Raw genomic sequence first — 27,086 nt, forward strand, 5'->3', positions numbered from 1 at the left:
TCATTTCATAGAACTATCTAATTACTTGGTGGCCTTCTCAGTTGCGGGCTCTGCCTCCTTTTCCGAAATGTAGACTGAGCCTACACGACTGAAGAATGCCTTAATTGCCGAGCGGAACACGGATGGAAGACTCTTGTCTAAGATGCCTAGCACCAACTCATACATGGAAGGACAGAAGGCGATAAAATCTTTTTCATCTAACTCTACGAATCCTTGTAGGATCTCAATTACAACAGGCCGCCATGTGCTGATGTTACGCTGTTGTGTCACATCATCCAGCTTGGTGTATCTTTCCACAATGGCAATCCACATTGGAAGTAATGACTGCGTAATCATTTCTTTCTGCTCCTCGGATATATGATCGTCGCAATATAGTCTTAGCATTATGCTGAAATAAACTGCGCTTGCACTTGTCTCTTGCTTTAGCAAATTGGGAACATTGTCGATAACCCCTCCGTTGAAGAAACGGACTCGTAGATTGTAGTCATCATTGAAATCTCTTGCAAACTCATAACTTTGGTTCAAGAACTTGGATAACCTAATTACGTTCTCAAACGGTATCTCGTCATAGAACCCATCATCATCAAATAGCTCAGCCATAGTTTCGATCAGCAGTAATTGCAAAACACATTTGACAACAATTGTTGACTTGTTTGAATTTTTGCCATTCACAGCAATTGAGTTGACGTCTCCGTTTGCATTCTTCAAATTTACATTGGCGTCGTCAAACAGTTCCTTGGGGAGTGTCAAATCAAACAATCGTTCAAAACAGTCAGTGATCTTATCCCAGAGCTCCGGTGTGAATTTTTTCGCATTTTGCACAATCAATTGTTCTAAACATGATCTCCCAATTCGTGCAATCGTATCATTCTCCTGACAGATACATGAGATTAACAACTCCAAGTATCCATCCAACATGCGATTCAGAGTGTCAAAGTAATGTGTGAAAAGGGCAACCATATTTCTTAGTGCTTGAATAAGTGTGGTGGACAACCAGACTGAGATATCATCCTGGTTATCAAACTGGCTGACCTGCCAATGCTCACTAAGAACTTTGAAAATGGGGAACAACAATTCATTGCAGATTTTATCCCAAAAGGAAGGGTCAAAGTGACCTCCATTCTGAACTAAAGCATCAAACATGTAGTTGAGAGCCCTGGATCTCACTTCCAAATCATCTCCTGTCATGATAACATCATGAAATCCGAAAAGAATTGGGAACCAAAGTTGGACCATTACTTCATCATCCACCTTATTATTTTCGTCTAGCGTATAATCTGACACTCGATTAATCAATTTCTTCAAATCTTGTAAAGCATGCAAGCTAATTTTCTGAAACCTTTGATTCTTGGCTAATGCTGTTAGTGTGTGTACAAAACTCTCAAAAGTACCCTGCTGCAATGTATCGTCCAACTTTCCTTCATTGATTAGTGCTGTTAATTTGTATGACTTCATGACAATTGATTCGCTATAGTCTCCAGCTGCTATAGTCAAAGTCTCAAACATGGTTTCCCAACCAGATCGGATCTTATCAGCCTTAGTTTGAACCATATTTCCCAAACAATCCAGAATCATATCCTTAACTTGTTCAGATCCGGTATGGCCAATGATGAATTCGAAGGGCTTCAAAAATTCTTTTTGAAACTTGAAGTGAGCCAGCTCTTCGATGTCAAAAAATCTCATTGATAGTTGTCGTAAAGAGTCTAATGCAAAAAATACAATAGAAGTGTTGGAATGTGTACCAAACCTATTGAATGTTTCTCCCATAATAGCCCACAGATTAGACCATTGGAAACGTATACGCCCCATATTGTAGTAACAAACGTCAACCATTTTTTGCAAAGAAAACATTCTTGGACTCTCGCTTCTCCCTGAAGATTCTATCTCATCTGAAGATACTTGACACAGAGCTTTCACAAAGTCAATAATTGCATCACCTGAAATCTGCGAACTATGAGAAAAGATCTTATCCATTGCAACAGTCAGTTCCGTAGATGTAATCAATGGAACTATGCTTGGTTTTAGCTTTTGGTTTTGATAGTGTTCATATGCCTGCTCCGATAGAGTTTTTTGTTTGCCGAACGGCGAAGAGAAGAATGTGCTAGTGGTGCTACGGGTTCTCACGCTATCCAAGGAGGCTCTGTTTACTATCCGAGCAATTGAGATGTCTGGAACAACGCCAGAATCGATTCCTTGAGCTAATAACTGGATTCTCTCAATCTGAGACACGGAGAGTAAAATTTCTTTCCATGAGCCTCTTAGATGATCACCTTCTGTCACCGCAACGTTCAGTAACGCGTGTATGGCATCAACATTTTTTGGAGAGATCTCTTCAACATTATGAAGGTTACCAAATTGGACCAACGCACCCACAAAAGAACTTCTAGCGTTCTCAATATCAAACGTACAGGACAGATGAATTGCCAGCTTGATACCCTTTATGCAGAGCTTAGTTGTATCCTCGTCGTCGTATTCTTTGAAAGGAGGAGTGAGCCCCGCAAATATTGACATCCATAACGTATGAAACATGTAAAGAACATGGTCGGCTTGTTTAGTTGCGTAATAGTATACGATGTTAGAGTTTGGAGCTTCTTGCCCAAACGATTTGAAAACTTTCTCAGTATTCAAAGTAAGTTCCTTGGAAAGCTGCATGTATTGTTCCCTTTCTTGGTTGCGGAAACTGAATAACCCAGTTACAGGTTCGGGCTGAATATGTCCAGCTAATAGAGCAGCCTGTTGTTCGCTCTGAAGCTTGATTTCGTTGCTTTGAATCTCATAGTAAATTTTGCTCAAAAGTGTTTCAGGTAGATCTTGACCATCATCAATACCTGCGTTGTTTCGAATGAAGTCTTGGAGACTCATTCGTCTTTTAACTTGAGCTGAATGCTGGTCAGTGTTCAGCAAGATGACAGAGTACGCAAGAACGTAAGGCACATCAGCATTTGCGAATGTTCCAGGATTATTCAAAACAAATCGTTCAGCAAACTTCAACATGAAACGATCAATTTTTTGTGATTCACCTGGTAACCTGAAGTTTTGAAGAAACGTTCTCATAGCCTCCACAAACTCCAATCCAGAAAAGTCCATGAGATCAACAAAGTCATGCATTATAGTAATGTTTTTCTCGTCACCTTCTCCCAAGTATTCACCAATCTGGGTTTTATCCAGACCATCGGTGTAGAGTAAAAACTTAGCAATCTCTTGGGGAGAATCATCCTTGATGAAGCCACTTTCGATAGCTTTGGCAATTCCAATCTTCGGTTTGTAGTTAAAGGCTTTGACGCATGAGAAAAGGGCTGTTTTTCTTTGCTTCTGAGTATCAAATTTGGCAGGATCTTGGGGGATTCCAGAGGTTTCAGAAAGCTGGGTAGCGGATTCAGATCTTTGAGACAGTATTTCATCCTCTCCTGCTCCGTTCACAGACAAAGCTGTATCCTCTTCCGACTCAACAACAGCCTGTTTAGCGACACTGTCAACCCAAGTGGAGAGTGACTGCAAGACCAGGACCACGCACTCAATTGATTCAATCACAATTGCATACTCTCCCGGAAAGTTATACGAAGCTTCTGGATCTGGAACATTGGCGCCTAGTTTTTTAATGGATAGCATTGGAGATTGTTTGAGACTGTATACAGCAAGTGATCGTGTTAAACTTGCTCTATAGTTGATCTTTTGTTGTTGCGAAATCTCAACGCGAGTTAAAGAAAATCTAGTCAGGTAGTCAATAAGACCTTCACAGAGACTTGGCAACTGTGAATCACAATCGTAATTTAAGTATAGTTCAATGACGGCCTTGGGATCATGGAACAAACGATTCATAACCGCTAGGAAGTATCTCTTTTGGTGGGTGGCGGATGCCTTCATTTCCAAGACTGGAAAGTAAATTTCATCAATAAAAACGGCAATCTCACGTTTAAACTCAAATCTCAGTTTGGATAGAATAATCCAAAAAATCTCTAAAGATATTTCATAAATAGGTGCCAACGGAGAAGCAGCGTTGCGGGACAAAGAAAGACAAAGATATTGTTTGATAGCATCAATCAAAGTCGTGTTTCGCTCCTGATTAGAAGTTGTCAGTACCACTCTCTTGTTCAAAAAAACGCCAAGGTGATCTTGGAGAATGGTATGGATGATGTGTAAAGATAGAAGTTTTGACCTCAATTCATGCGATCTCATGTCGATGTTGTTCACTTCAATGGGTTTGACTGAAAGTTTGCACATTGCTCTAAATATCAAAAAGGCATCCTTCACAGCCAGTTCCTTTTCTTCTCCAATAGCTTTGTTGGCTTCTGCAACAGTCAATTCATCACCAGCTGTAAGATTTTCAAGGTTCTCCAGGGTTAATTTTGGAGCTTGGGCATCGGGCAGAACCTGAGATTCTATATCAGAAGTTGGAATATTATTAACGTTTGAGAAACTTCCGGATTTACTTGGAACGACACCGTTGCTCTTATCGTGACGATGTACCCTTTCAAAAACTATATTAAATATCTGAGTCAGACTAGCCTGAGCAACTCCTTGGTTAGCAGGTGAAAGTGATAGAATGAAAATGTTGTAGATTTGCCTAACTGCCCTCAGGAGAACAGCACCATGAGCAGCCATGGTTTCACTCAATACAGCTGCCATGAGAACTTTAACCACTTGGAGTTCAACTTTCTCGTTCGTTCCCTCACCTTCGAAGCATTCTGCTATAGTTTCAATGGCTATATCAATTAGAGGAATTGTATCGCCGCTTTCATATTGAATATCAGTCCCCTCAAGAGCAGCCTGGTCATTTTTTCTTTGCGTTCGCAGAATATTGGTCCAGTACTGGAGCATGTCCTTGGGCACGGACGATTCTGGTATTTGCGGTTCACTAAACACGTTAAAGGTGAACATCTTGCCAAGACAGTCCAACGCAGTAACCTTTATGTCCACTGTCTTCGATTGGCAAGCCAGATTTAAAGGTTCAAAAATCTCAATGACCTCAGGAACGTCACCACTATTCAATTTTTCAATGATCCGAGAACATTTAACTTTCAGGTCAGCATCCTTTTTGTGACATTTGCTTACAATCTTTTCAAATGAGGACTTGATAAAACCAATTGTAGCATTCCCCATCTGTGAAGAATTTATGGTAGAAGTTGACGCTGTCCGTCTATGGGCATTGGCTGAAGACGCCACGGTTGAAGGTTCCGGGTGCGATGTACCCTCAGCAACGTTCTGGTGTTCGTTTTCGTGCTCATCAGCAGATGCTCCCTCAAATTGGAGTTCGGGGGTTTGTTCTGGAATAATGGGAGGCTCCTCTGTATTCGGAGTGCTCACCTCTGGCTCTGGATCTTTTGCACTTGTCTCTGACATTGGGCAGTAAGATTCAAAGAAAGGAAGGACAAACTTATTCTAAACAGGAAAATGGACGAATTAGACAATAGGCAAAATGGAAAATTTCAGCTTGCTCAATATGCTTCGACCAATAGCAACAATCTGACCTTAAATTTGACTTTTCACCTCAAACCTTTGTGGTATGGGAGAGAAGTTGTTTCCAGTTTGGAAGACCACAGCCAGGTCGCGAAAATGGCCCCCGGACGGGTTAGTGCAAGGGGTTGATAGATGCATGGACAGATTATGGAGAGATAGTGCGAGATATTGCGGTTTAAAGATGGAAGCAGGGAGAGAGGTAAAACAGGCAGCAAGGTGACGATGTATTCGCCAGAATATTAGCTGAAAGGTACACGGATTAGAAGACAATAATTAAGAGTCACTGGACGCTTGTCATCTAGTCCAGGTGGAGCGGTCGGCTACGATAACTGTAGTACAACTTAGTACACTCTGCAGTCAGTTTTTATTAATAAATTTATACAATCAGATCTCCCAAGTACGTCCTTGGACGTTCTTGAGCTCATCCTGTGTCATAACTTTTCCGGTTGTGAAATAGCCAGCGGCAATCTTGGCATCAATTTCAACTCGAGAATCTGGTGGAATCATCTCATCTGGGATAGGGACTCTTTCCTTAATGGTAATTCCTTGGTCCACAATCGCATCATACTTCATGTTGGACATTGATAGCATTCTATCAATCTTGGTGACCCCCAAGAAATGCAAGATATCGGGCATCAAAGCCTGGAATCTCATGTCTTTGACTCCGGCAATGCACTCTGTCCTGTGGAAATATTCAGCTGCTGTGTCACCCCCTCTCTTACGGGCGTTGTAAACAAGGTACTTGGTTACTTCTCCAAGGGCTCTGCCCTCCTTTCTAAAGTAAATGACCATTCCAGAACCGCCATTTTGTGCCTCCTTTGCGGCTTCAACTATTCCAAAAATCAAATAGGGACGACAAGTACAAATGTCAGATCCGAAAACATCAGAACCTGAGCACTCGTCATGTACTCTCAAAGCTAACTTCTTTGAAGGATCAGAAACAAACTTTGGGTCTCCCATAATGTAAACGGTTAATCCTCCGATTGGTGGTAAGAACACTTTGATATCTGGTCTAGTAATCAATTCTGGATACATTCCATTGGTATCTTCAAATAGAGCACGGCGAAGAGTACCTTCAGAAATGCCGAATCTCTTTGCAACTCCGGGCAGATACCAAACTGGGTCTACGGCAAGTTTAGTGATATGCAAATCACCATTACTGTTAACACATACCTCGCCATCAACCTTTAAATTACCCTTGGCAACCTCTTCTTTCAATTCGGTCAATTGCAAGTTTGCCTTGGTGATAGAGATGGTGGGCCTAATTTCGACACCTTCCTTCTCAGATACATCAGAAAACAACCATGGTGCAAGGTGGCCAAATGGATCCATGGCGACGATCTTCTCTAAACCAGACCATTGGGGTTGTTGAGGGAAATCAACAGGTGGCTGGGCATTAGTGTAATCGGCTTTGTGATTCAGTTTCAACTGTTTGGAACCGACGGCCAATGCATGATAAATGGAGTATGGCCCAGCATGAGCTCCAATTGCATTGTGTTTGTACATTCCGTTTCCGTATCTAGAAGGAGTGATTGGACCTCTACTCAACGGGTTCGAATGTCCCCAAGCCAAAGGAATTGGTTTTACCTCTGGGTCTTCAGTGTAGGTAGTCAATTGAATCTTACCGTAGCCGAACAAGCCGTCAGCTGAGTAGTCAATTGGCTTTTCATTGATAAGCTCGAGCGGTTTGTGTGTACATTTGGCATCGTGAAGATGCTTATCGATAGTAGTGGACATTTCCTAGGACTTTATGGATATAAAGGTAAAAGACAGGAAAGAATAGTCAAATAGAATAATAGTAAAATGTATACGGGGGGTAATTGTATTTATATAGTGTTTGACTGCCCTAAGCATGGATTGTCCTATTCTTATCTTAATAGAGAGGCGATGAGATGACGCATGTGGGTGGCGGCGGATGGCGGTGGATGGCGACTAAAACCGTCGGCCAAAAAACAAACCGCTAAAAATGGACATATGAGTATTTTTTTTGTCGCTGTCGTGCAGCAAGCATGTGCGGCAGTTAGTACATATTGTTCCAGCTGCTTTTGCATATGGGTTTGCGAGATGATAGAAGGAACAGGTAGGTCGGTTGAAGATTGGCTGTGTTATTGGATGTTCAAAGGAGTTAAGAAACGGTACATAAATACGATCTACGCTTATTCACATACTTAAAACTTGAATTGGCCGTAAGTGGAGTGATATGGAAAATTATATTTTATATAGATGATTTTATTATAAACAATTTACTCGATTTGGGAAAAAATAAATAACAAACTATATTTTTAGTCAACAAGTATTTTATATAGGGCATTAATAATTCTTTTTCAAATACCAAACTGTTGGTATATAACATATTACTAACCCTTCAGACTCCAGCACCTTTTATTCCTACCAGCCGTACCTTTCATCCTTGAACTCATCTTTGTAGATTAACGCTTACATAATCCATCAAATGTCATAGGTGACAGAAAAAGAAACGACAAAAAGTGCCTAATAAAATCTTAGCCTAATAAAAAAGTTTACCTTCTAGTCGCAAAATGAAGATATGCCGAAACAGGATGTCGACCATGCTTCCTTTGTTCAGGGCGCAACGGAGGAACTACTCGTTTTGGGGCAAGCTTCCTTGGAAATCCCATGCGACTCCTTCCCCTCCTACGAACCCGGTGAACCCTGCTGTCATGGATAAAGCTGCCCGTATACGTGCAAAGAGAAATCACGATCTGACTAACGTTTACCATGTGAGGGAAGAAAAACAGCCCAAGAAAGACCTGAGTATATTTCATTTTGAGTACGGCTACTCTTCCTACTCCCATCATTCAAGGGGTAAGAGAATCCCGATGATCTCCTCCTTATCGGATCTCTCCGATGGTGGTAATTTGGCAGCGTTGTTACCAAAGCGAAGACCTCCAGGATCTCCCATTAATACCCTTTCAATAAGAAGCGGAGACGATGCGATGTTGGTTTCACCAACACTTTTAGGGCTGGCAGATGGCGTTTCTAGTTGGAGTGACTTGGAGGAAGGTGAGGACGCTGATGCTGGACTGTGGGCCAGGGCGATGTTAGAAACCACAAGCCGCTTTGTCATTCAGCATCAGAACTCAGTGTGGCCTCATGACATCAATGAAAGGGAGATTGAGCAAATTTTGGATGATAGCTTTTTCCATTCCACTGACCTGATGGATCTAGACAACTGCCATGGATCATCTACATTTATCATGGCATTACTGAGTTACAGTGGGAAGTTGAACGTTGTGAGCATAGGGGACAGCAAAATATTCGTGTTCAGAGACGGGAAAATAGTTTTCAAGAACGAGGAGCAAATGACCAGCCCACTCTGCCCTGTTCAAATTGGAACCAATGATCTTAGACATCTTCCATCTGCCAAATGTTGGTACAAAACTTTTGAGTTACAACAAGATGATTTAATAGTAATGTGCTCCGACGGTGTTACGGACAACTTGTGGGAAAAAGAGCTAGAGCAATTAGTTGCCCAAAAATATTTCAAAGAAGGTCAAAATGTCCGACAGTTGGCCAATTCGATACTGAAAGAGTCCAGAGAAGTTGCATTCGATAATTTTGCTATAACTCCTTACGTTGAGAAGATCAACGACGTTTCTTCCAATAAGGGGGCTAAAGATAATTTCATCATGGGAGGTAAAGTGGACGACATCTCCGTTTGTGTTGCCAGGGTGGTAAATAAATAGAGCAAGAGAACAGAAAAGACGCAGAAAAACACACAGATATAAGCATAATCAAATCAGTAATAGGTTAATATAATAAAGTAATATTATTTATTCCTTGGAACAATCTCTTCCAAAGACTTTGACCTTGATCCAATCAGAGACGACCAAAATCTTGGTACGAACTCCCAACATCATGGATACATAGGCGGATCTCCAGAACAGGAACGTAAGCGATCCTCCAGTGGAAACGTTGGACCAGTCACCCCAAACTAAATCGGCAACAGCACGTTCGGAACCAATGTATGCGAGAGCACCTTGGTGAGTGTACTTGAAAGGCAGAATCGAAGCTTGGGTTCTGTCCAAACGGCGCTGCAAGCGGACTAATTGCTCAGGATCGGTGTTCTGACCAATTTCATACTTGAGGTCGTCAATCTTGGAGAGTTTGGCCAAATGAGATGCTAAATAAATACCCTCTTGGTGAGCAACTTGGGCGGTAGGTGGGTTCTTCGTGAAGGTACAATCTCCAAGGGCAAACACGGAGTCAGTGCCATCGACTAACAAATGTTCGCCGATAAGCAGGCCTCTTCTTGCAGTTTTCTGCTCTTCAATTTGGGCAGCAACAGCTTTCGTCAAAGGACGAGGACCATTACCGGTGGCCCAAACTAAAGTTCCATATGGAATTGTAACATTTTCAGTGTCACCACCAGATTTCTTGACTGTAGCGTAAACGTTCTTGTCATCAACCTTTTTGACCATGGTGTTAACTCTAAGGTCCAATTGCTGCTTCTCAAAAATAGACTCAGTGTACTCAATTAACTTGTGGTTAAAAGCGTTCAGAACATTTGGAAGGGCTTCGACTAGAGTAACGGACATTTCGTTCTCAATTCCTGGCACAAATCTGGAAAGGTCTTCATCAATGTAGTCCTTGATCTCGGCAGCCAACTCAACGCCAGTTGGGCCTCCACCACAGACGACGACAGACAACAAACGTTTTCTCTCTTCGGAGTCCTTTGGAAGCAATTGAGAGGCTTCAATGGTTTCAAACAGAGAACGACGGATTCTGGCAGCATCATCAGTTTCCTTCAGGTAGTAGGCATACTTCTCAATTCCTGGAATTCCGAAGGTTGCAGTTTGTGCACCAATGGCGAAGACCAGATAGTCATATTCAATAGTTGCGACAATAGGCTTGGCTTCATCTCCGCCAATAGTGACGTGGTGAACACCAGAAGTGGCAGAGTAAGACGAATGTTGGATAGTCAGTTGTTTCTTAGCAATATCGATATCAGTAGCCTCAGCTTCCAAATATGTCACCTCACCTGGGGTTGACTTGGCGATAGTTCTCACAGGGTCTATAATCGATTTCAAGTCGATAGTTCCGGTCGGAACGGAAGGAAGCAATGGGGTGAACAAAAAGTAGTTTCTTGGAGAGACGACGACCACGTTGTACAGGGAAGTATCCAAATGTTTCAAAGTGGAAATTGCACCCCAACCGGAACCCAAGATGACGACGGTTTTCCGACGGTTTCCATTTGGCTTCAGAGGACTTTGTGGGATCTGTGGAGAAGGATTGACTTCCTTGTAAACCTCGTAAGTCAAGTACGCAGCACTACCCAACAACGATAGCCAGGTCAGTCTCCAAGTCAAACGGAAAAAGCCGATTCTCTTCTTCTTAACCACTGGAGTAGTAGCTGGAATTGGAGGGGGTGGTGGTGGGACTGGAGTAGTTGGGGTGGTAGAAGCAGCCCGACGGAACGCAGAACGAAGTGGACTCCTCAATATGCTCCCACTACCCAATTGCCTAGCGCTTCTAGAAAACATTTGTAATGGTTGAAGGACTACAAATCACAGGTGAGATTGGGTTAGGGAAAAGAGAACGAGGAAAATTAGTTCAGTGGAGCCCTTCTCGCCAGACACGATAAGTTTGAAAGAGATTTCAAAATTCTTGCGTAATTTCTTTTTCAAAGAAAAAAAGTTTCTGAATGCTGCAATTTTTGGGGCGCGGACGCCCTGTGTTGGTTGGAGAGCCCCCAGGTAGCCAATTAGGAGATGATTGTAGCTAGTTAGTCTCTGTTCAACCAATCTTGTTGAAAGGAAGACACAGAGGATAGTTTACCCGGACTTCGGAAATTCCGCAACCAGTCCAAAGTTGCGGTTGGCCTCTTGTTCACAAGGAGAGGGGAGGGAAACTAGGGGGTTGAGGGGGTGATTTCCGTGTGGGCCAGCGCAGAAGCTGCGCGAGATTACGCATTTATTGGACATCGCGGGCGCTCACTAGAGCTGAGTCGGTCTTACGATTACCGAAATCTAACTGACATCACACAGAACATCACAGGAGCTAATTACCCCAGATGGGACGTAAAACAAGGGCCAAATTGTTTGAGCGGGTATGGACCTATCGGAGGTCGAGAAGTTACTATTTCCGTTTCAGTAGCTGCTTATTGGGTCAAAAGTAAGCCAATCTGACGGTTAAGGGAACCAAGCACAAGAGGGGGTGCTGTACACCCCATGAAGGGTAGTCAGTGTGCAGCCACCCCTAGCTTTGGCCTAGTGACCTCTTTAGCTCTAAAATGGTGAGCACACACAAATCATTGGCTCTGGCAAGTCGACCGGCTAGAGCGATTTCGGATGTCTACAATAAATCACCTCCTTTTAAATAAATAATAATATTATAACCAATAGTCCTTTAAATATCCGCTCCTAGTCCCTCAATTGATATAGCCTGGCCCGGTTTGAAGGGTGGTAGTCCTAAGTACGGACACCCATCGCATCGGAAGGCATCCCCCAAAGCACAAGATCCACAACCACCCGTTTTCCCTTGGATGGTAAAGTCGATCTCTGTGACTTCTTGCTCAGTGAATTTAACTTCTTCACCTTCTTTGCTTGCCTGTTTTCTTCTAAGACGTTCCTCGATTTTTTCCGCTTCAGCGTTGGCAGAGGTGGCTAATTTAGACAGGATGGAAGCTTGGGCGTCCAAGCGCTCATTCTGCTCATTTTCCTCCAATTCTTTCAAACCACATGTACAGTCCTTGCATGCCTTCTTTCGTCTTTTTCCGTTAGGGAGAGCACATTTAACTGGTACAACTACTGGACCTTTAAGGGCGCCATCGTCGTCTCGCAGCAACTCATCTTCATCAATGATCTCGTCATCACTGGACTCATCAAAGTATATCAGCTTGCTGCCCTTCAGTTTTTCGTTAAGTTGTGATTCTTCATCTTCATCAGCCTCTGAGCTATCTGTCAAGGTGGGGGGACTAGATAACTTTTTGAAAAATGGCATTTCTTTCTTGAAAGCAGATGATTTGGTTTTATTCTGTCCAGCTGGTCTTTTCAGTGAGACTACAGAGCCCAAAGTGCTTGGTTTGACCCATTTGGTGTCCGACTCTACCAAAAAACCTTGAAGGATACCATCTGTAGCCGACTCAGGAGGAATGGTTCCTTCAAAAACTCCGTTCGATTGCAGTGCTTCAAAGATAATTTCATAACATTTAACAGGGAGCTTTTTCACATTGGCCTCTGGAGGTGCCAAGTACTGTATATGGTTGTAGTATGAAGGTCGCAAACTAACTTGGCCTGTTGCCACTCTATCGATGATATGTTGTGAAATATTGGACTTGTCGGTGCCTAACTTCTGCGCCAACGAATCCTTTGCGGCCTCTACCGCCTGCGGCTCCGTTACTATCGTTGGATGCAATAGTAGTAGCGTATTCATGAGGTATGAGTAGGTATAAAAGATTTTATTCTTTACTTTTTTTCTTTTGGATTACTAAAGACGGGCTTTGCTCTGATGATGTAAGGGTCGCGCAGAGAAGAATTAATGCGATAGGATCTTATTATTACGTAATCACGACTGGGTTTTAGCCTAGATAAAATTCCGGTTTGGGGTACAGTTTATGCTGGGCTTGAAAGGCGACGGAGGGGTCCTGGTCGTGGTCATAGACAATGACTTTAAAGTTATCCGTTTTAGGGATCGAATGGTAGCTCGATTTTGGATTTTCCATAAAGATCACCATCTGCTTCAATAATTCATTCAAAATAGACTGGCATTGACTGTCTTCCAGTATTTGGTTGGGGAAAAGGTCGAGTGCCTCAATCCTTGCAGAACTATTGTTGAAATCGCCACTGTTGTATTTTATTTCTGTCCTCAAGTACTCTGGGTCTCTGTCTGCGTAGTATTTTTCAGCTGTGTCCTGAAAAGATTTTGGGTCATTCAAAGCGGTGCAAATTTCACAGTTTTCTTGGATGTTACAGTCCAACGCTAGTACGTAGTATCGTATAGTTGGCTGAAGCTTCAAAGCTTTCGAAACATAGAATTCCAGGCTGTCTTGCAGAAAGTCCTGAAACCTTGCTTTTTGTTCTTCTGTTAGTGGCATGGTGTTAGACGGGGAAAACTGGTGGCCAGGCGGAGGGCAGAAAGTGAGTGAGTAGGGGGTGAGATCTACAAGGGGGAACTGTCTATGCATGATGAAAGAGTAAACGGCTACGCAGGTCAGACATGTAGAATGTAAAAGAAAATTATCGGTCTTGGAATTTCTGCAGCATTTCCAATACTGGTGATCAAACTCCAAAGCCAACTTAATCCCTGTTCTACAAGACTACGCCCTGGACGTGTCTGAAACTTTTGAGGTTTCTCACTGCGCCAGGCTCTGGCAGACTGTCATGTTACTATTACCGCGAAGCCAAGGGTTCTCCAGAAAATCAGCAAAGCCCCAAGATGTTGCTTCCTTCATCATAAGTTGACAAGCGCTCTTTGAGTAATCAGACCGACATACACTTAGAACAATGCCCTACTCTGCTCCTAGGAAGGACGAATCGTTAGTTGCAGGGTTTTCAAAGATCATCAATAGAATTCAAGGACAGCCCAGTTCCTACAACAAGAAACAGGATTACACGTTTGGAAAGACCCTAGGTGCCGGAGCATTTGGTGTAGTTCGTCAGGCTAGAGACAATGCTACCAAAGAGAATTATGCCATTAAGATTATCTTGAAAAAAACTCTAAATGGAAATGAGAAGATGATTATGGACGAAATTGCAGTCTTGAGCAAGCTCCATCATAAGCATATCGTAGGTTTCAAAGATTTCTTCGAAAGTAAGGACAAGTTCTTTCTCGTAACTCAATTGGCTACAGGCGGAGAGTTGTTTGATAGAATTATTGAAAAGACAAAATTCAAAGAAGCTGACGCTGCTCGTGTCATTTATCAAATACTGAGTGCCACAGAGTATATACATGACAAAGATATTGTTCACAGAGACATTAAGCCCGAGAACGTATTGTATCTGACTAGAGATGAAGATTCACCAATTGTCTTGGCAGACTTTGGTGTAGCCAAGCAATTGCGTACTCCAGACCAAATTATAGTCAACCAAGCTGGATCCTTTGGGTATGCTGCTCCAGAGGTATTGGTGGGTGTTGGATATGGTAAGCCATGTGATATCTGGTCCATAGGTATTATCACCTATACCGTATTATGCGGATTTTCCCCTGTTCGGTCAGAATCGGTTGACAATTTCCTTGAGGAGGTCACTGCAGAAAGATGGGTGATTTTTTACGAACAATACTGGAAGGATGTGTCCCTGGAGGCCAGACAGTTTATTGTAAGCATGCTTCAAATTGATCAAAATCAAAGACCTACGGCTAAAGAGTTATTGAAGCATCCCTGGATCACGTCCAACCTCAAAGAAGACAGAGGCGCAGACTTGCTGCCTAACTTGCGTGAAGGATTCAATGCCAGATCCAAGTTCAAGCAAGTCATCGAGATTGTCAAGATGCAAAACAGATTGAAGAACCTCAAGGCATTGAATCTGGAGGATTCAGAGGAAGACGATTTGGACTACCATGCCGGTACTATTTCTCGATCTGACACCACCCAGTCGCAAGCTAAGACTAGTGCATTCCACCAATTGGTCGCCACTGCCCTTGAAAACAAGGAGCGTGTCCAAAGTTTCCACAGACAAGAGAGCCAAGGCAAATGACTACCCAAGCATGGATGAATTTTAGTTCTCTATATAGCCAGGAAATTATAATAAGTAAACAGGAATGAAACAGTTGGGAGCGTGTCCCAACCGGATTTAGAGTTGAAGTAGCCTCTCTCCTCTCCTCAATTCGAGACGTCCGCCAATCAGAACGGCCTCACATAAGCAAGACCAATCTTAACAAAAATTACGCAGGAAAAAGAAAAAACCTCAGAAAAATCAGTCGTTCTGACTTCCCTTATTAATCATCAATTTTCACTGGAACTGAACTAAGGGTGACAGAAGAAAAACCTAAAAGGAAAACTCTTGCTTTTTTTCATTACACACTTCGACTTGTAATTATTTAAGCAAAGGAAACCTTTTAATAGTTGCTTGTGTTGCATGATCAATTAAGAACAAAAGATGTTATCTCCAGTATCACAAAACTACCAATCAAGCACAACTCTTTTGACGACAGGCAATACAGCCCACTCAGCTATGCTAGAGAGCTATCAGAACATGAACCAAATCGAACAGAGCGGACCCATTGATTGCAGTTCCTTGAAATTGGGGTCCCGAAAGTCCGCTCTGGCTATAATCCAGGCAGAAATCGTCCGCCAATTGATATTGAAAGAATACCCTGAATTGGAGACGAAGTTGGTCAGTGTGTCCACCCTGGGGGACCAAGTCCAGAATAAAGCACTTTTCACGTTTGGAGGAAAATCTTTGTGGACCAAAGAACTTGAGATGTTGTTGTTGGAGAGTGTGGGAGGATTTGACCAAATAGACATGATTGTACACTCGTTGAAAGACATGCCAACTCATTTACCAGACGAATTTGAGCTGGGTTGCATTATTGAAAGAGAAGACCCTAGAGACGCTTTGGTCGTGCAAGATGGTTTATCTTACAAGTCATTGGCCGACCTTCCAGAGGGAGCTGTGGTCGGTACGTCTTCGGTTAGAAGATCGGCTCAACTACTGAAGAATTTCCCTCATCTGAAATTCAAATCTGTTAGAGGAAACCTTCAGACCAGACTAAGAAAATTAGATGATCCAGATTCCGAGTACTGCTGTCTCCTCCTTGCAGCAGCCGGTTTAATCAGGACAGGCTTACAACACAGAATTTCAATGTATTTGAACGACGATGTGATGTACCACTCCGTCGGACAAGGAGCATTAGGAGTAGAGATCAGAAAAGGTGACCAATTCATGAAAAATATCTGTGAAAAGATTGGGCATAGAACCACCACCCTTCGTTGTCTTGCAGAGAGAGCACTGCTGAGATATCTAGAGGGAGGCTGCTCGGTGCCAATTGGGGTCTCCACTATTTATAGCGAGGATACGAAGGAACTTACCATGAACTCCCTAGTCGTCAGTTGTAACGGTCGTGACTCGGTAACAGAATCAATGACTGAAGTCGTGACTACTGAAGAGCAAGCTGAAGATTTCGGTGAAAGGCTGGCCCAGAAGCTCATAGATCAAGGTGCGAAACGCATTCTTGACGAGATCAACTTCAACAAGATCAAAGAGATTAAGGAAGAGGGTTTACATTAATGACTACCATTTATATAGAAAAACGCCTAATTGTATAATAGAAGAAGATTCTCATGTATATAAATTTTTTTAATTGTTATACATCCCACGGGAGCCTATTTTGGGGACCAGGATTCTGTGCTCGTCGGGGGGAGATGCCAAGAAATCGAGAGGACAATGCTGTCTTTCTTCCGGTTCAGTTGATGAAATATATCGTTATTGTCGGAGGCCCCTGTGGCACAGGGAAGTCCACTGTAGCCCATGAGTTGGCTCTTCACTATAAAGACAGAAACATTCTACGAGACGAGAAGGAAGTATATATTGAGGGCGATTCCTTCCATTCACATGCTAATATCGAGAAGATGAGTTCTGGAATACCGCTAACGGATGAAGACAGATTACCCTGGCTCATCACTTTGGCACGGTATTCTAGCCAACAGTTTACTAAAGAGAATTCTGGTGATATTTGTTTCCTCTCATGCTCTGCACTTAAGAAAAAATACAGAGATCTGCTCATTCAAACAATCACCAAGATTAATCCAGATATTCATCCAATTGTTATTTTCCTCCATGGAGATCCCGAGGTACTCTACAAACGAGTCAGCGGGAGAAAAAACCACTTTATGAAGCCCCAAATGATCAAATCACAACTAGACACTACAGAGCCTCCAGACAGTTTTGAACTGTCTTGCATCCCCATTGATACAACCAGTTACAGCACGATAAAAGACGAGATAGACGATGTAATCGGCCGCCTAAATAAGTACCTATAACCTACATAGAATTCTCATTATGCTATTTCCCCCAACGGAAGTATGTGTTCCTTCTAGTTTCTTTCCGGACTCTCTCCTTGGGTCCGCCCAACAACCCCGCGTTTGCCCATCGCTTTTTCAACCAGCCTGCTCGTTTGTATCGTATTTATTAGCATACCCAATAAACTACTGTGTACGACTCCTTGTCTTTTAATTATCTCCCCTACGCAATCATGAGTGAACCTGTTTACATTGTTAGTGCTGCTAGAACCCCAATTGGCTCCTTCCAAGGATCTTTGTCCTCTCTGAGCTGTATTGACCTCGGAGCTCACGCGGTTGTTGCTGCGTTGGAGAAAGTTCCTCAGATTAAACCAACTGCCGTCGAAGAAATCTTCTTTGGTAACGTTCTTCAAGCCAACCTGGGTCAAGCGCCAGCAAGACAAGTTGCCATCAAGGCTGGTCTGGGTGAAGACACAGTCGCTACTACTGTTAACAAGGTCTGTGCTTCTGCATTGAAATCTATTATCTTGGGAGCTCAAGCCATTCTGACTGGAACTGCCGATATTGTTGTTGCTGGTGGTGCTGAGTCTATGACCAACACACCTTACTATGTTCCCAATGCACGTGCTGGTCTAAAATTTGGTAACGGTATTTTAGTCGATGGTGTTTCAAAGGACGGTTTGAATGACGCGTACGATGGTTTGGCTATGGGTGTCCATGCCGAGAAATGTGCCTCTGACCATGATTTGTCAAGAGAAGCACAAGATGACTTTGCTGTTCAGTCCTACAAGAAGGCAAAAGCTGCCCATGAAAATGGAAAGTTCGCCAATGAGATAGCCCCAATCACTATTAAGGGTTTCCGTGGTAAGCCAGATACTGTTATCACTGAGGACGAGGAATACTCAAAACTTAATGAACCAAAATTGAGATCTGCTAGAGCTGTCTTCAAGAAGGAAAATGGTACCGTCACTGCTCCAAACGCTTCCCCTATTAATGATGGTGGTGCCGCTGTTATCCTGGTCAGTGAACGTAAGTTGAAAGAACTGAACTTGATACCATTGGCCAAAATCAGAGGTTGGGGTGATGCTGCCAGAGCTCCGGAAGACTTTACTATTGCTCCATCTTTGGCCGTTCCAAAGGCTTTGAAGCATGCCGGTGTTGATATCAATGACGTTGATTTCTTTGAATTCAACGAGGCCTTCTCCGTTGTTGGATTGGCTAACCAAAAGATCCTCAATCTTCCAACCGAGAAGCTCAATGTGTACGGTGGAGCAGTAGCCATTGGTCACCCACTGGGCTGTTCTGGTGCTAGAATTGTCGTCACACTGTTGAGTGTTTTGCACCAGGAGGGTGGTAAGCTTGGTGTTGCTGCTATCTGTAACGGAGGTGGAGGTGCATCTTCTATTGTTATAGAAGCTGTTACCTCAAAGAGTCATATTTGAACGACAAAAAATAATACCAAAAGGGGGCAACTTATCCACTAGATTTATTATTCATCGAAAGTTTTATATCTACCCTTTCAGCTACCTAATACTATGCTTCATCTATAAGTTTCTCAGGCTCTTCTCTTACGACTACCATCATCTTGTATTGCTCTTTTCTGGCCTATGTTTGAGTATTGTTGTGACTGGTTCAAAAGATTGACATCGTCCTTTTGGATCTTTCTGATTGGATACTTGACCTTAGTGTTCTTGAAGACATTCTTGGTTATTGCCGGTGACTCAGAGAACCAGTCATGACTTAGAGCGCTATGAGCGCTCAGACGATCAGCCGGGTCATACTGCAAAAGGTTTGACAGTAGTCCTAAGCAGTTCTTATTCTGACCACCCATTGAATGGAACCATGCCGACAAATTAGGAGGGAAAATATTGAATTTGGACAATTGATGATATTCAGGATAATCTTTCAATGATTTCCAAGAGTGCACTGTTGGCGTACCTAGAATTTCTATGATTTTTAACAGCTGGTTTTCTTGGAAGGGCAATTGTTTCTTATCTATCTTGGCCTCCTCACCTTTGAATATTGGCCTCAAAGATAGTAATTCGGCCAAGATACAGCCAACAGCCCATAGATCAATGGCTGGAGTATAATGCCTAGCTCCCAACAACAGCTCAGGAGATCGATACCAAATGGTGACTACGACCTTGTCACCAGTATATAAGGTCTGCAACAAATTGTTGAACTTTCTGGCCAAACCTAAATCACCGATTTTCACTATTCCTTCACTAGTAACCATAATATTTGCAGGTTTCAAATCTCTATGTATGATCCAATTTTCATGTAAGTAGTTCAAACCTTGCAAAATCTGAAATAAAATCGATTTCAGCATTTGTTCGTTGATGGGTTTCAAATCTGGGTGACTATGATGGTGAATAATTTGAAGCAGATCGTATTCGGCAAACTCACTGATCATGTAAATGCATTTGTTTTCCAGCACAATCTCTGTCAAATTGATAACGTTTTCGTTCTTTAGTTCTTTGCAAAGTGATATCTCTCTGATTGCACTTTGAGATATACCAGTATAATGAGTAATTTCACTGTCTTTGCTGTCAATTTTGAACTTTTTGATAGCATAGAATTGTTTCTGGTTATCCTTTGACTTTCCACTGGCTTTGAACACCTTTCCATACGTTCCAGACGCTATGTATCCAAGAATGGTGTATTTGTCAAGCACAGACTCCCTTGATTGATCCTTTCGCTTTCTGTAAGGCCCAATGGAAAAGAAGTCATTGCTTGCCATCCTCATTGGCTGCTGCGTTTGGTTGTAAAGACGATTCATTTTGTGATTTTATTGTGGCTGGGCAGACTGAATTCAGTACTCGAAGAAGCGATAAATGATAAACTGTCAAAATGACGAGGTCACAGCCGACAACTGACACCTGACACCCAATGACAAAATCCACCAGTATAAAACAATCAGGAGCTAACTTGATCATTATAAAGCACCCTATTACTCTATTTATTTACAAAATCGAATTAGTACATTATCAGAGTCTGGGTTTTTCCAGAGATTTTTTCTGACTCTTTTTCAATTCATCCATTTCCCAAAGTTCCTTCTTTCCTTGCTTCTTTTCTCTCTTGAATAGTCTCATTATCGGGTTAACCACCCATCGTTCAAACCACGGAGTCAGCAGAAAACAAAGGGGCACTCGGAATGGAAGTAACATCTTGGTCATTGCGTAGGCATTGGCACCACTCATGATCAGTTTAGTCTTGTCGAACAGTGATCCCAATCGCTGTTGGTCCATGTCGTTCAGCTTTTTGGAAATAATCTCTGTACCTCTCGTCAGAAACTCTTGTGGTAAGTCCAGGGGAATCCAGTCGTATTTCATCATCAGATACCAGAATGATATGAATGGTACAATAGCTGTTATTTCATGCAGAATGACAAACGACACTCCAAACTTGACTGGCGAAGTAATGAATTCTCCTATATAAGGTCTGAAAAATCTTGGGCATCTTCTGTAGTACTTGTTCTGCATCAAACGTTCTTCATTGGAGACTGGTTTAACCTCACTAGGTGGCTCCTTTGTCTCTTGTGGTGGAGTCGTTTTCTTGTACAGAAGAAGACAACTTGGAGACAAGGAGAAAGGTCTTGTGAGTGGCGGCCGGGAGCATCCAGCTCTACGTAATAAAGGCAGGTGTACGCGTGGAGTCAACATCATCATTGCGCTTGCTCGGTATCAGAGGAGAGAGTTTGAAGACCGTTTGAGATTTTCTCGATTTGAACTTTGAGGTTTGGTGTCATGGCAGGGCGAAACTCTTCAACAAAAATAAGAGACGTCGGAATGGAGCTGTCGTGTGAGTAAAACGGGATACATTCAGGTCACGATGATGCCCTCCCAAAAGAACTTTCCTGAAATGTGGTAACTTCATTTAGTCTTAAGGTGTCCATAAGAGCATGATGTAGTGCTAGCTACCAGCTAGCCCTCCATAGAAAGATGCAATATGCTTACAATGTTATATACCAAGTGGAGAAAGGCACTTTTACTTCTCTCTACACCCTTCAAATCCCATTTGCCACCTTCTTACACGTCGAACAGTCCCAAGTGACACACAGTCTCATCATCTATATTTTCGCGTTGATCCATACATTTATGCGTGAAATAATTCTTTCTTCTCCTAATAATCACTAGCAAGTATTATCTTTATTGAATAGAGTACTTGAAAGTCGATTTTCAATCCAGCATCTACTGCCACTTTTAATTGTCACTCCTTTTTCATCGTTATTGCCAGCCTGGATTGTTATTCATGGTAGTTTCCTCAGGTATTCAACTCCCTTACTTTACTACGAACTCAGCTTCTATTGAACCTACACACACAAAAAACACGAGAACCTTCAAATTGAATAACTCAAATAAGTCTGAGGTAAAGAACTTTCTTGCTGAGTCAGAGTCGGGATCCAGCTCTGCTAGTGATGAAAGCGCTTTACCAGACCTGGTCTACGACGATAATGATATCAACAGTTACAAATATAAAGAAAAGAGCTTTCTGATCAGCGTCATCGTTTCTTATGTCTCAAAAACCTTAGCAGATTTGTTTTCAATTTCTTTGGAAAACTCAACTTGTCGTTGTGGTTGTGTTGATTATAGTACACTGAGACTTTTCATCACAGAAATAGTACGGAGGAGTCAAACTTCTCTACACGGATTCAAAATGTCAACGATATACCTGCTCAGATTTCATCAAGTTTTGCAGTACATGTCCGAGCACTACGTGGTCCCAGATTCGTTGTGTTTGAAGATAATTGCCCTCTGTTCTTTCATGCTAACCTCAACAAACATTAGTAATCAACCAGTGGATTTCAATCATTGGCAACTGATTTCAGGATTAAGTGAAGCTAGATTAAAGTCAGAATTCAGGCAGTTTATTGGACTTTTAACCGAGAATTATGATGACCACAAGAGCTTGGTCGTGACTACTAACGAATTTCATGATCTAAACTTAAAATTAAAAGAGGCCATATGCGCGTGCGTTCAAGTCATTTAGAAAGTATAATTATTAGTGTAAAATGGTCCTTATTCATCAAACGTTACCCAAGCCTCCATGAATACCTCCAGCATTTGCTCCTCCTACACTGGCACCCTCATTGATGGTAATTTCTGGAGAAAGATCATTATGGATATTCATCACATACATCGTCATTGACATCACAATTAAGTGCAGGCTGATGCAATATGCTAAAAACAAGTATCTGGATAGTTTGGTCGATAGAATAGCTCGGATAAGCGAAATGAATATCCGTTCCATTGGAGAAATCCTAGAGCTAATCCTTTTGGACTCTGCCAACCTAAATTGTTCTATCGGATGCAATTTGTCTTCGTAACTTCTCTTGTAGTACTCTTCCGACTGGCTCTCCTTGGACTGATTCTTATTACTGTCATAGGATGACAAAAACCTGATTCTCTCGTATAATTGATTATTGTCTGAAGAAAGTGATTGGACCTTTCTTTGAAGCTCAGAAATTTTGTTCAATTGTAATCTAACGTCTTTTTCAAGATCTTTGTTCCTTTGCTTAAATCGATCTCTTTGTTGTGATACCATTGTAATCAACGAATTGTCCTGTATTGAAGTGTCCGGCCTGGCAGAAATCATTGAAATTGCATCCCATTTTTCCACACTAGTCTCCTTCTCCAAATCCTGGTTTAACTGCTGTAACTGCTCTACTTGCTTTTGAGAAAACGCAAGCTTCTCTTCCAGTTCCTGAATTGAATTAACCATGTCCTCTTGTTTCGATCTGTAGCTAACCAACTCATTACTTAGCTTTTTGTTCTTGTTCAGTAATATATTATCAAGAGTTCCAGTCAACTCTTCCTCTTCACCTTCCCCTAACTCGATTAGTTTAAGCACTTTTAAATCTTGTTTAATCTGCTCGTAGTCATTTTTCTCCTCTAAACTAGAATTCAAACGGGCGCACTCTTCTATTTTCTCGTTCAAAGCTTCTTTAGTTCGATCTAATTCGTCCTTCAAACTTTTAATGGCGTTCCGTTTATTCAACCTTTCTTCTTCCAGCTTAGAGAGATACTCCACACTCTCCTTTTCGAGTTCGGTGACCCTCTCCTGGTAGGCTTTGTCATCTTTCTTTGCTAATTCCTCCTTTAGAGAGTTGTTCAACCTTTCCAATTCAAGGATCTTTAGTTTATTGGACTCCAAATCTCTATTTAACATGTCATAATTGGAGTATGTATCATCATTATTTTGTCCTTGGCTGTTCTTTTTTAGCTTGGCATCAAGGGTTTCAATCACCACTTGAAGCTCTTCATTTTCTGAAGATTTTTGCTTCAGCTCATCCCTCAATTGGACTATTTCAGTTTGGGCTGTCTTAATCTGATCAAGACTTTTCTCTTCCGTTTCCTTTATCTGTACGTTAAATTTTTCTTCCAATCCTTTCTTCTCGGAAGCCCAGTGTTGTTCTGAATGCCTCAGTTCTGTGGAAAGTTTTTTCACAGCTTTCTGTAATTCGGTATTCGTCTCTTGCTCCTTGCTCAAAGTACTTGTAGGATCCTTCAAATCCACCACTACTTTATGCAATTCCAAGAATGTCTGTACAACACGATTATTTCCCTTGGTCAAATCATCAATGTAGTTTTGATACTCCTTCAACAACGACCTCCATTGTGTCAATTTACGCTCATCGTCCAATTTCTTGAACTCCTTCGTCTTAAAACTCAACTGCTTTCTTTGATCCAAACTTGAAGACTTCGAACTTTCAATCTCTTTTGCCTCATCATCTACAAGCTTCTTAACACCCTGTAGATCGACAGCTTGCCACGCTTCAAATACTACTTGGAAGTCAGCGTCAGTCATGGTGAAGTTGTATTTCGATGTGAGGGAAGAAAACAGACAGATGTCTCCAATACGATGCGATGCACACTACCCCCGCGATTACGTGACAACGGTATGAATTCGAACGGTCCATCTACAGAGAAACTCGGAATACAGCACACATAGGGAAGTTCCATCCTGTTACATTAGATCACATTGAAGAAGTATTTAACCTGACCAGTATCTATATAACTGAGGAGAATCCAAACTAATGGGTTTGACGGAGTCATCTCTATCTTTCGTTCCATCCGGATTGGCATCATTAGCACCTATCTTTCTAACTATTGTTTCTATGTTCGAAGGTTTCAACGCTAACTCCTTTGCTTCATCAAGGATACTTTTGATTTTTTCACTTGAGTCACAGTTTTCTAACAGGTTCACTGCTTCCATCAATTTGTCATGGACTTGACCTGTGGATTTGGACAAAGAAATTCTCTCTAAAAAGTTTCTTTCCTGTTGAACTTTCAACTTCTTCTTCTTGAATTCGAATTCTTTTTCTAGCTTTGACACTTTAGCGAGTTTGATGTCCACCAGCTTCATTTGTTGATTTACGAGAGAGATAATATGTTTGTGTAATTCTCTTTCCTCATAAGTTGCAAATACATGAGCTCGAGAAGCAACAATACCAAAACTGTTGACACCAGCATCTTTTATATCCTCTAGTGGGTCCTCTCTTTCCTTTACATTCTCAGCTGGCTTCTCCAATACTTCTTCTTTGTTTTCTTCCTTTTCTTTCTCACTGGTTGGCTTTATTTCAGAGGGAGTATTGGTTCTTGGTGACTTTTCTGTATCATCCGTCGACTGCTTTCGTTCAGACTTGATCGTATTAGTTTCTTTATCTGTAGTTTCACCCTGAGGTTCCTCTTTACTTTTATCCTCCTTCAACTCAATCTTATTAACAATTATTTTTTCAATTGCCCTGATGGCTCTAGTAGAAGCAGCAGAAGCAACTGAATGATCGACCAACGTAGCGAGAAAGGCAAGGGTTGACATTACCGGGTTATCAACAGGGGAGAAGGGAAGTCTGGGAATATACTTCAAAGGTCCTAGTAATTGTGGGTTCTCTTCAAGAAACTTGTCTTCGATAGGTAATTCCAAAAACCTCAATATACACTGTTCAGGGGTCTTGTCACCCACATGCTGGGCAATTTGGTTCCAGTTGTTGCCGTACTGTTTGATTCCTTCGAATAATTTCCCTAACTTCTCTTCGTTCCAACCTTGATTTTTATCTGGTTCTGTAAATAGCTTCACTTTCTTCTTGGGTGGCTCATTGGTAGTAGTTTCTACGTCATCACTTCGTAGAAGTTTCTTGATATGAGTCAGATCTGGTAATTTTGTAGGAGGTTTGTAAGTTTCAAACGGAAACAAACCTCTCGGTGTATCGTAGTCTATTCTGTAGCTCTCTGTAGAGACAGGGTTTATATTCTGAGGTCTTAACTCAGCGTTAACCTGGTAGTTAATCAGTCCCCATCTGTTGAGGAAACGATGAACTCTCATAATTGTTCCAGCATCTCCAATCAGATTGCGGCGACATGCTGTTACAGTCAAGTACTCATTTGGATTCATTCTATAAGTGTTCACCATAAAGTTTCTGTACTTTATGTATAGGGCCTCTGTTTTATGTTTATTAACATTATTGAAAAACTCTGGAAGGGACTTTTTCTCGATATCACTGACCCTTCTCAAACTAAACCATGTGCTGTAAGATGGTATGACAATAGTATGTGTCTGAGGTTTATCTTCGGGTAACGGTCTTTCAACTACTTCAGCTTTGACATAATCTGTTTTGTCATCTTCCAAATTTTCATCTTCATCTGCATCCAGAACAGGTGTTGGTTTGTGCGATTCCTTTGGAGTAGCAGCTTTTGGTGTTGTCTTTGGTGAGGCCTTTGAGGATGAAGCGTTGACCTTGTCATCAAAGATTGGCTTGGATGAAACATCGTCAGTGACTTTGGGGGAAGCAATGGGCGTTCCCTCAGCAGTGGATTCGTCAGAGGAAGCAGATGGTCTGAACACAGATTTTTCTTCTGGTGTTCCCTTTTTTGTTGCACTTCCGTTACTTTTAGGGCCTTGCACAGAAAGTTCTGGCTCTAGCTCTTCCAACTCTGACTTGCTTCCTAGCTCTTGCTTGGGTTCTGCTGACCGATTTTCTTGTTCTGTATGTGTAATTCGTTGTGTCTGTGATTGTGATGGTTCTTCTTGTTCTGGAGTTCCTTGCGATTTATCGTCCGACTCAGCCTGCGATTCGTTTTCTTGCTTTACATGTATATCAGCTTCTAATACTGGCTCTGATGGTGATTTTTTTAGACTTATTGGGTTTGGCAGCCGTTGCTCATCATTGGCCACATCGCTAGTGATGGCTTCAACTACTTGCTCCCCATTCTGATTCCTTCCATCTACTCTAACAGCTTGGTCTTCTTCAATTTCAGAGTCAGACCTACTTCGAGACCTCGACAAACTATCACGTTCTCCTGGTTCAGGCACATTTCCATCCTCGATAGCATCAGCCATAGAAGAATCTGAATCCTGACTAATTATGGGGTCTTTATCCTTTGGCTCTGCCTGTAATTCATTCAGGGACATATTAATACTACAAGCTAATTGTCATAAGCCTTCCAGCTTGAGTAGAGAAATTCAAAATGTTGTTTACAAGCCATCTCTCATGAAGGTTGAATGTTCGAGCTAGAGGTAAAACTTTTGGTTCCGGCACTACTGATGTACTAGATAGAAGAGATATGAAACGGCTAGGATTTTGGCAAGAGGTAAGGGGAAAAAAACTAGTATTTGTACTCCAGCAATTGCTGTTTCCTAGAAATGTTGGAAAAGTTTTGTTGCTACCAGTCGGACTCAATTAGCACGGACACCGGTTGAGTAAAAAGAAAGATGC

General features: G+C 42.0%; 15 protein-coding genes across 15 annotated transcripts; 6 read left to right on the forward strand and 9 right to left on the reverse strand.

Annotated features, from left to right (window-relative positions):
- Window positions 1-21: 21 nt before the first annotated feature.
- On the reverse strand, window positions 22-5,340 carry PAS_chr1-4_0667 (uncharacterized protein; the record flags this gene model as incomplete). Its single annotated transcript, XM_002490372.1, has 1 exon — window positions 22-5,340. One exon carries the CDS (start codon window positions 5,338-5,340, stop codon window positions 22-24), a length of 5,319 nt encoding a protein of 1,772 aa, XP_002490417.1.
- A 501-nt stretch (window positions 5,341-5,841) lies between these two features.
- PAS_chr1-4_0668 (uncharacterized protein) lies at window positions 5,842-7,194 on the reverse strand (the record flags this gene model as incomplete). Its single annotated transcript, XM_002490373.1, has 1 exon — window positions 5,842-7,194. The coding sequence occupies one exon, from the start codon at window positions 7,192-7,194 to the stop codon at window positions 5,842-5,844; it is 1,353 nt and encodes a 450-aa protein (XP_002490418.1).
- An 800-nt stretch (window positions 7,195-7,994) lies between these two features.
- Window positions 7,995-9,161, forward strand: PAS_chr1-4_0298 (Mitochondrially localized type 2C protein phosphatase; the record flags this gene model as incomplete). Its single annotated transcript, XM_002490374.1, has 1 exon — window positions 7,995-9,161. The coding sequence occupies one exon, from the start codon at window positions 7,995-7,997 to the stop codon at window positions 9,159-9,161; it is 1,167 nt and encodes a 388-aa protein (XP_002490419.1).
- Window positions 9,162-9,248: 87 nt separating this feature from the next.
- Window positions 9,249-10,958, reverse strand: PAS_chr1-4_0299 (Mitochondrial external NADH dehydrogenase, a type II NAD(P)H:quinone oxidoreductase; the record flags this gene model as incomplete). Its single annotated transcript, XM_002490375.1, has 1 exon — window positions 9,249-10,958. One exon carries the CDS (start codon window positions 10,956-10,958, stop codon window positions 9,249-9,251), a length of 1,710 nt encoding a protein of 569 aa, XP_002490420.1.
- Window positions 10,959-11,823: 865 nt separating this feature from the next.
- PAS_chr1-4_0300 (uncharacterized protein) lies at window positions 11,824-12,849 on the reverse strand (the record flags this gene model as incomplete). Its single annotated transcript, XM_002490376.1, has 1 exon — window positions 11,824-12,849. The coding sequence occupies one exon, from the start codon at window positions 12,847-12,849 to the stop codon at window positions 11,824-11,826; it is 1,026 nt and encodes a 341-aa protein (XP_002490421.1).
- Window positions 12,850-12,994: 145 nt separating this feature from the next.
- On the reverse strand, window positions 12,995-13,600 carry PAS_chr1-4_0301 (Hypothetical protein; the record flags this gene model as incomplete). The annotated part of the gene is made up of 1 exon (XM_002490377.1): window positions 12,995-13,600. One exon carries the CDS (start codon window positions 13,598-13,600, stop codon window positions 12,995-12,997), a length of 606 nt encoding a protein of 201 aa, XP_002490422.1.
- A 319-nt stretch (window positions 13,601-13,919) lies between these two features.
- Window positions 13,920-15,110, forward strand: PAS_chr1-4_0302 (Calmodulin-dependent protein kinase; the record flags this gene model as incomplete). Its single annotated transcript, XM_002490378.1, has 1 exon — window positions 13,920-15,110. One exon carries the CDS (start codon window positions 13,920-13,922, stop codon window positions 15,108-15,110), a length of 1,191 nt encoding a protein of 396 aa, XP_002490423.1.
- Window positions 15,111-15,608: 498 nt separating this feature from the next.
- On the forward strand, window positions 15,609-16,643 carry PAS_chr1-4_0303 (Phorphobilinogen deaminase; the record flags this gene model as incomplete). The annotated part of the gene is made up of 1 exon (XM_002490379.1): window positions 15,609-16,643. The coding sequence occupies one exon, from the start codon at window positions 15,609-15,611 to the stop codon at window positions 16,641-16,643; it is 1,035 nt and encodes a 344-aa protein (XP_002490424.1).
- A 182-nt stretch (window positions 16,644-16,825) lies between these two features.
- On the forward strand, window positions 16,826-17,395 carry PAS_chr1-4_0669 (uncharacterized protein; the record flags this gene model as incomplete). Its single annotated transcript, XM_002490380.1, has 1 exon — window positions 16,826-17,395. The coding sequence occupies one exon, from the start codon at window positions 16,826-16,828 to the stop codon at window positions 17,393-17,395; it is 570 nt and encodes a 189-aa protein (XP_002490425.1).
- Window positions 17,396-17,607: 212 nt separating this feature from the next.
- On the forward strand, window positions 17,608-18,816 carry PAS_chr1-4_0304 (Acetyl-CoA C-acetyltransferase (acetoacetyl-CoA thiolase), cytosolic enzyme; the record flags this gene model as incomplete). The annotated part of the gene is made up of 1 exon (XM_002490381.1): window positions 17,608-18,816. One exon carries the CDS (start codon window positions 17,608-17,610, stop codon window positions 18,814-18,816), a length of 1,209 nt encoding a protein of 402 aa, XP_002490426.1.
- A 113-nt stretch (window positions 18,817-18,929) lies between these two features.
- Window positions 18,930-20,153, reverse strand: PAS_chr1-4_0305 (Cyclin-dependent protein kinase, component of RNA polymerase II holoenzyme; the record flags this gene model as incomplete). Its single annotated transcript, XM_002490382.1, has 1 exon — window positions 18,930-20,153. One exon carries the CDS (start codon window positions 20,151-20,153, stop codon window positions 18,930-18,932), a length of 1,224 nt encoding a protein of 407 aa, XP_002490427.1.
- Window positions 20,154-20,361: 208 nt separating this feature from the next.
- Window positions 20,362-21,042, reverse strand: PAS_chr1-4_0306 (Hypothetical protein; the record flags this gene model as incomplete). Its single annotated transcript, XM_002490383.1, has 1 exon — window positions 20,362-21,042. The coding sequence occupies one exon, from the start codon at window positions 21,040-21,042 to the stop codon at window positions 20,362-20,364; it is 681 nt and encodes a 226-aa protein (XP_002490428.1).
- Window positions 21,043-21,625: 583 nt separating this feature from the next.
- On the forward strand, window positions 21,626-22,363 carry PAS_chr1-4_0307 (Hypothetical protein; the record flags this gene model as incomplete). The annotated part of the gene is made up of 1 exon (XM_002490384.1): window positions 21,626-22,363. The coding sequence occupies one exon, from the start codon at window positions 21,626-21,628 to the stop codon at window positions 22,361-22,363; it is 738 nt and encodes a 245-aa protein (XP_002490429.1).
- Window positions 22,364-22,399: 36 nt separating this feature from the next.
- PAS_chr1-4_0308 (Golgi membrane protein with similarity to mammalian CASP) lies at window positions 22,400-24,181 on the reverse strand (the record flags this gene model as incomplete). The annotated part of the gene is made up of 1 exon (XM_002490385.1): window positions 22,400-24,181. One exon carries the CDS (start codon window positions 24,179-24,181, stop codon window positions 22,400-22,402), a length of 1,782 nt encoding a protein of 593 aa, XP_002490430.1.
- A 186-nt stretch (window positions 24,182-24,367) lies between these two features.
- PAS_chr1-4_0309 (Subunit of the SWI/SNF chromatin remodeling complex) lies at window positions 24,368-26,782 on the reverse strand (the record flags this gene model as incomplete). Its single annotated transcript, XM_002490386.1, has 1 exon — window positions 24,368-26,782. The coding sequence occupies one exon, from the start codon at window positions 26,780-26,782 to the stop codon at window positions 24,368-24,370; it is 2,415 nt and encodes an 804-aa protein (XP_002490431.1).
- Between the last annotated feature and the right edge of the window lie 304 nt (window positions 26,783-27,086).

Source organism: Komagataella phaffii, chromosome 1 (genome assembly GCF_000027005.1).
Source record: "Komagataella phaffii GS115 chromosome 1, complete sequence".
In the NCBI taxonomy this organism is placed as follows: domain Eukaryota; kingdom Fungi; phylum Ascomycota; class Pichiomycetes; order Pichiales; family Pichiaceae; genus Komagataella; species Komagataella phaffii.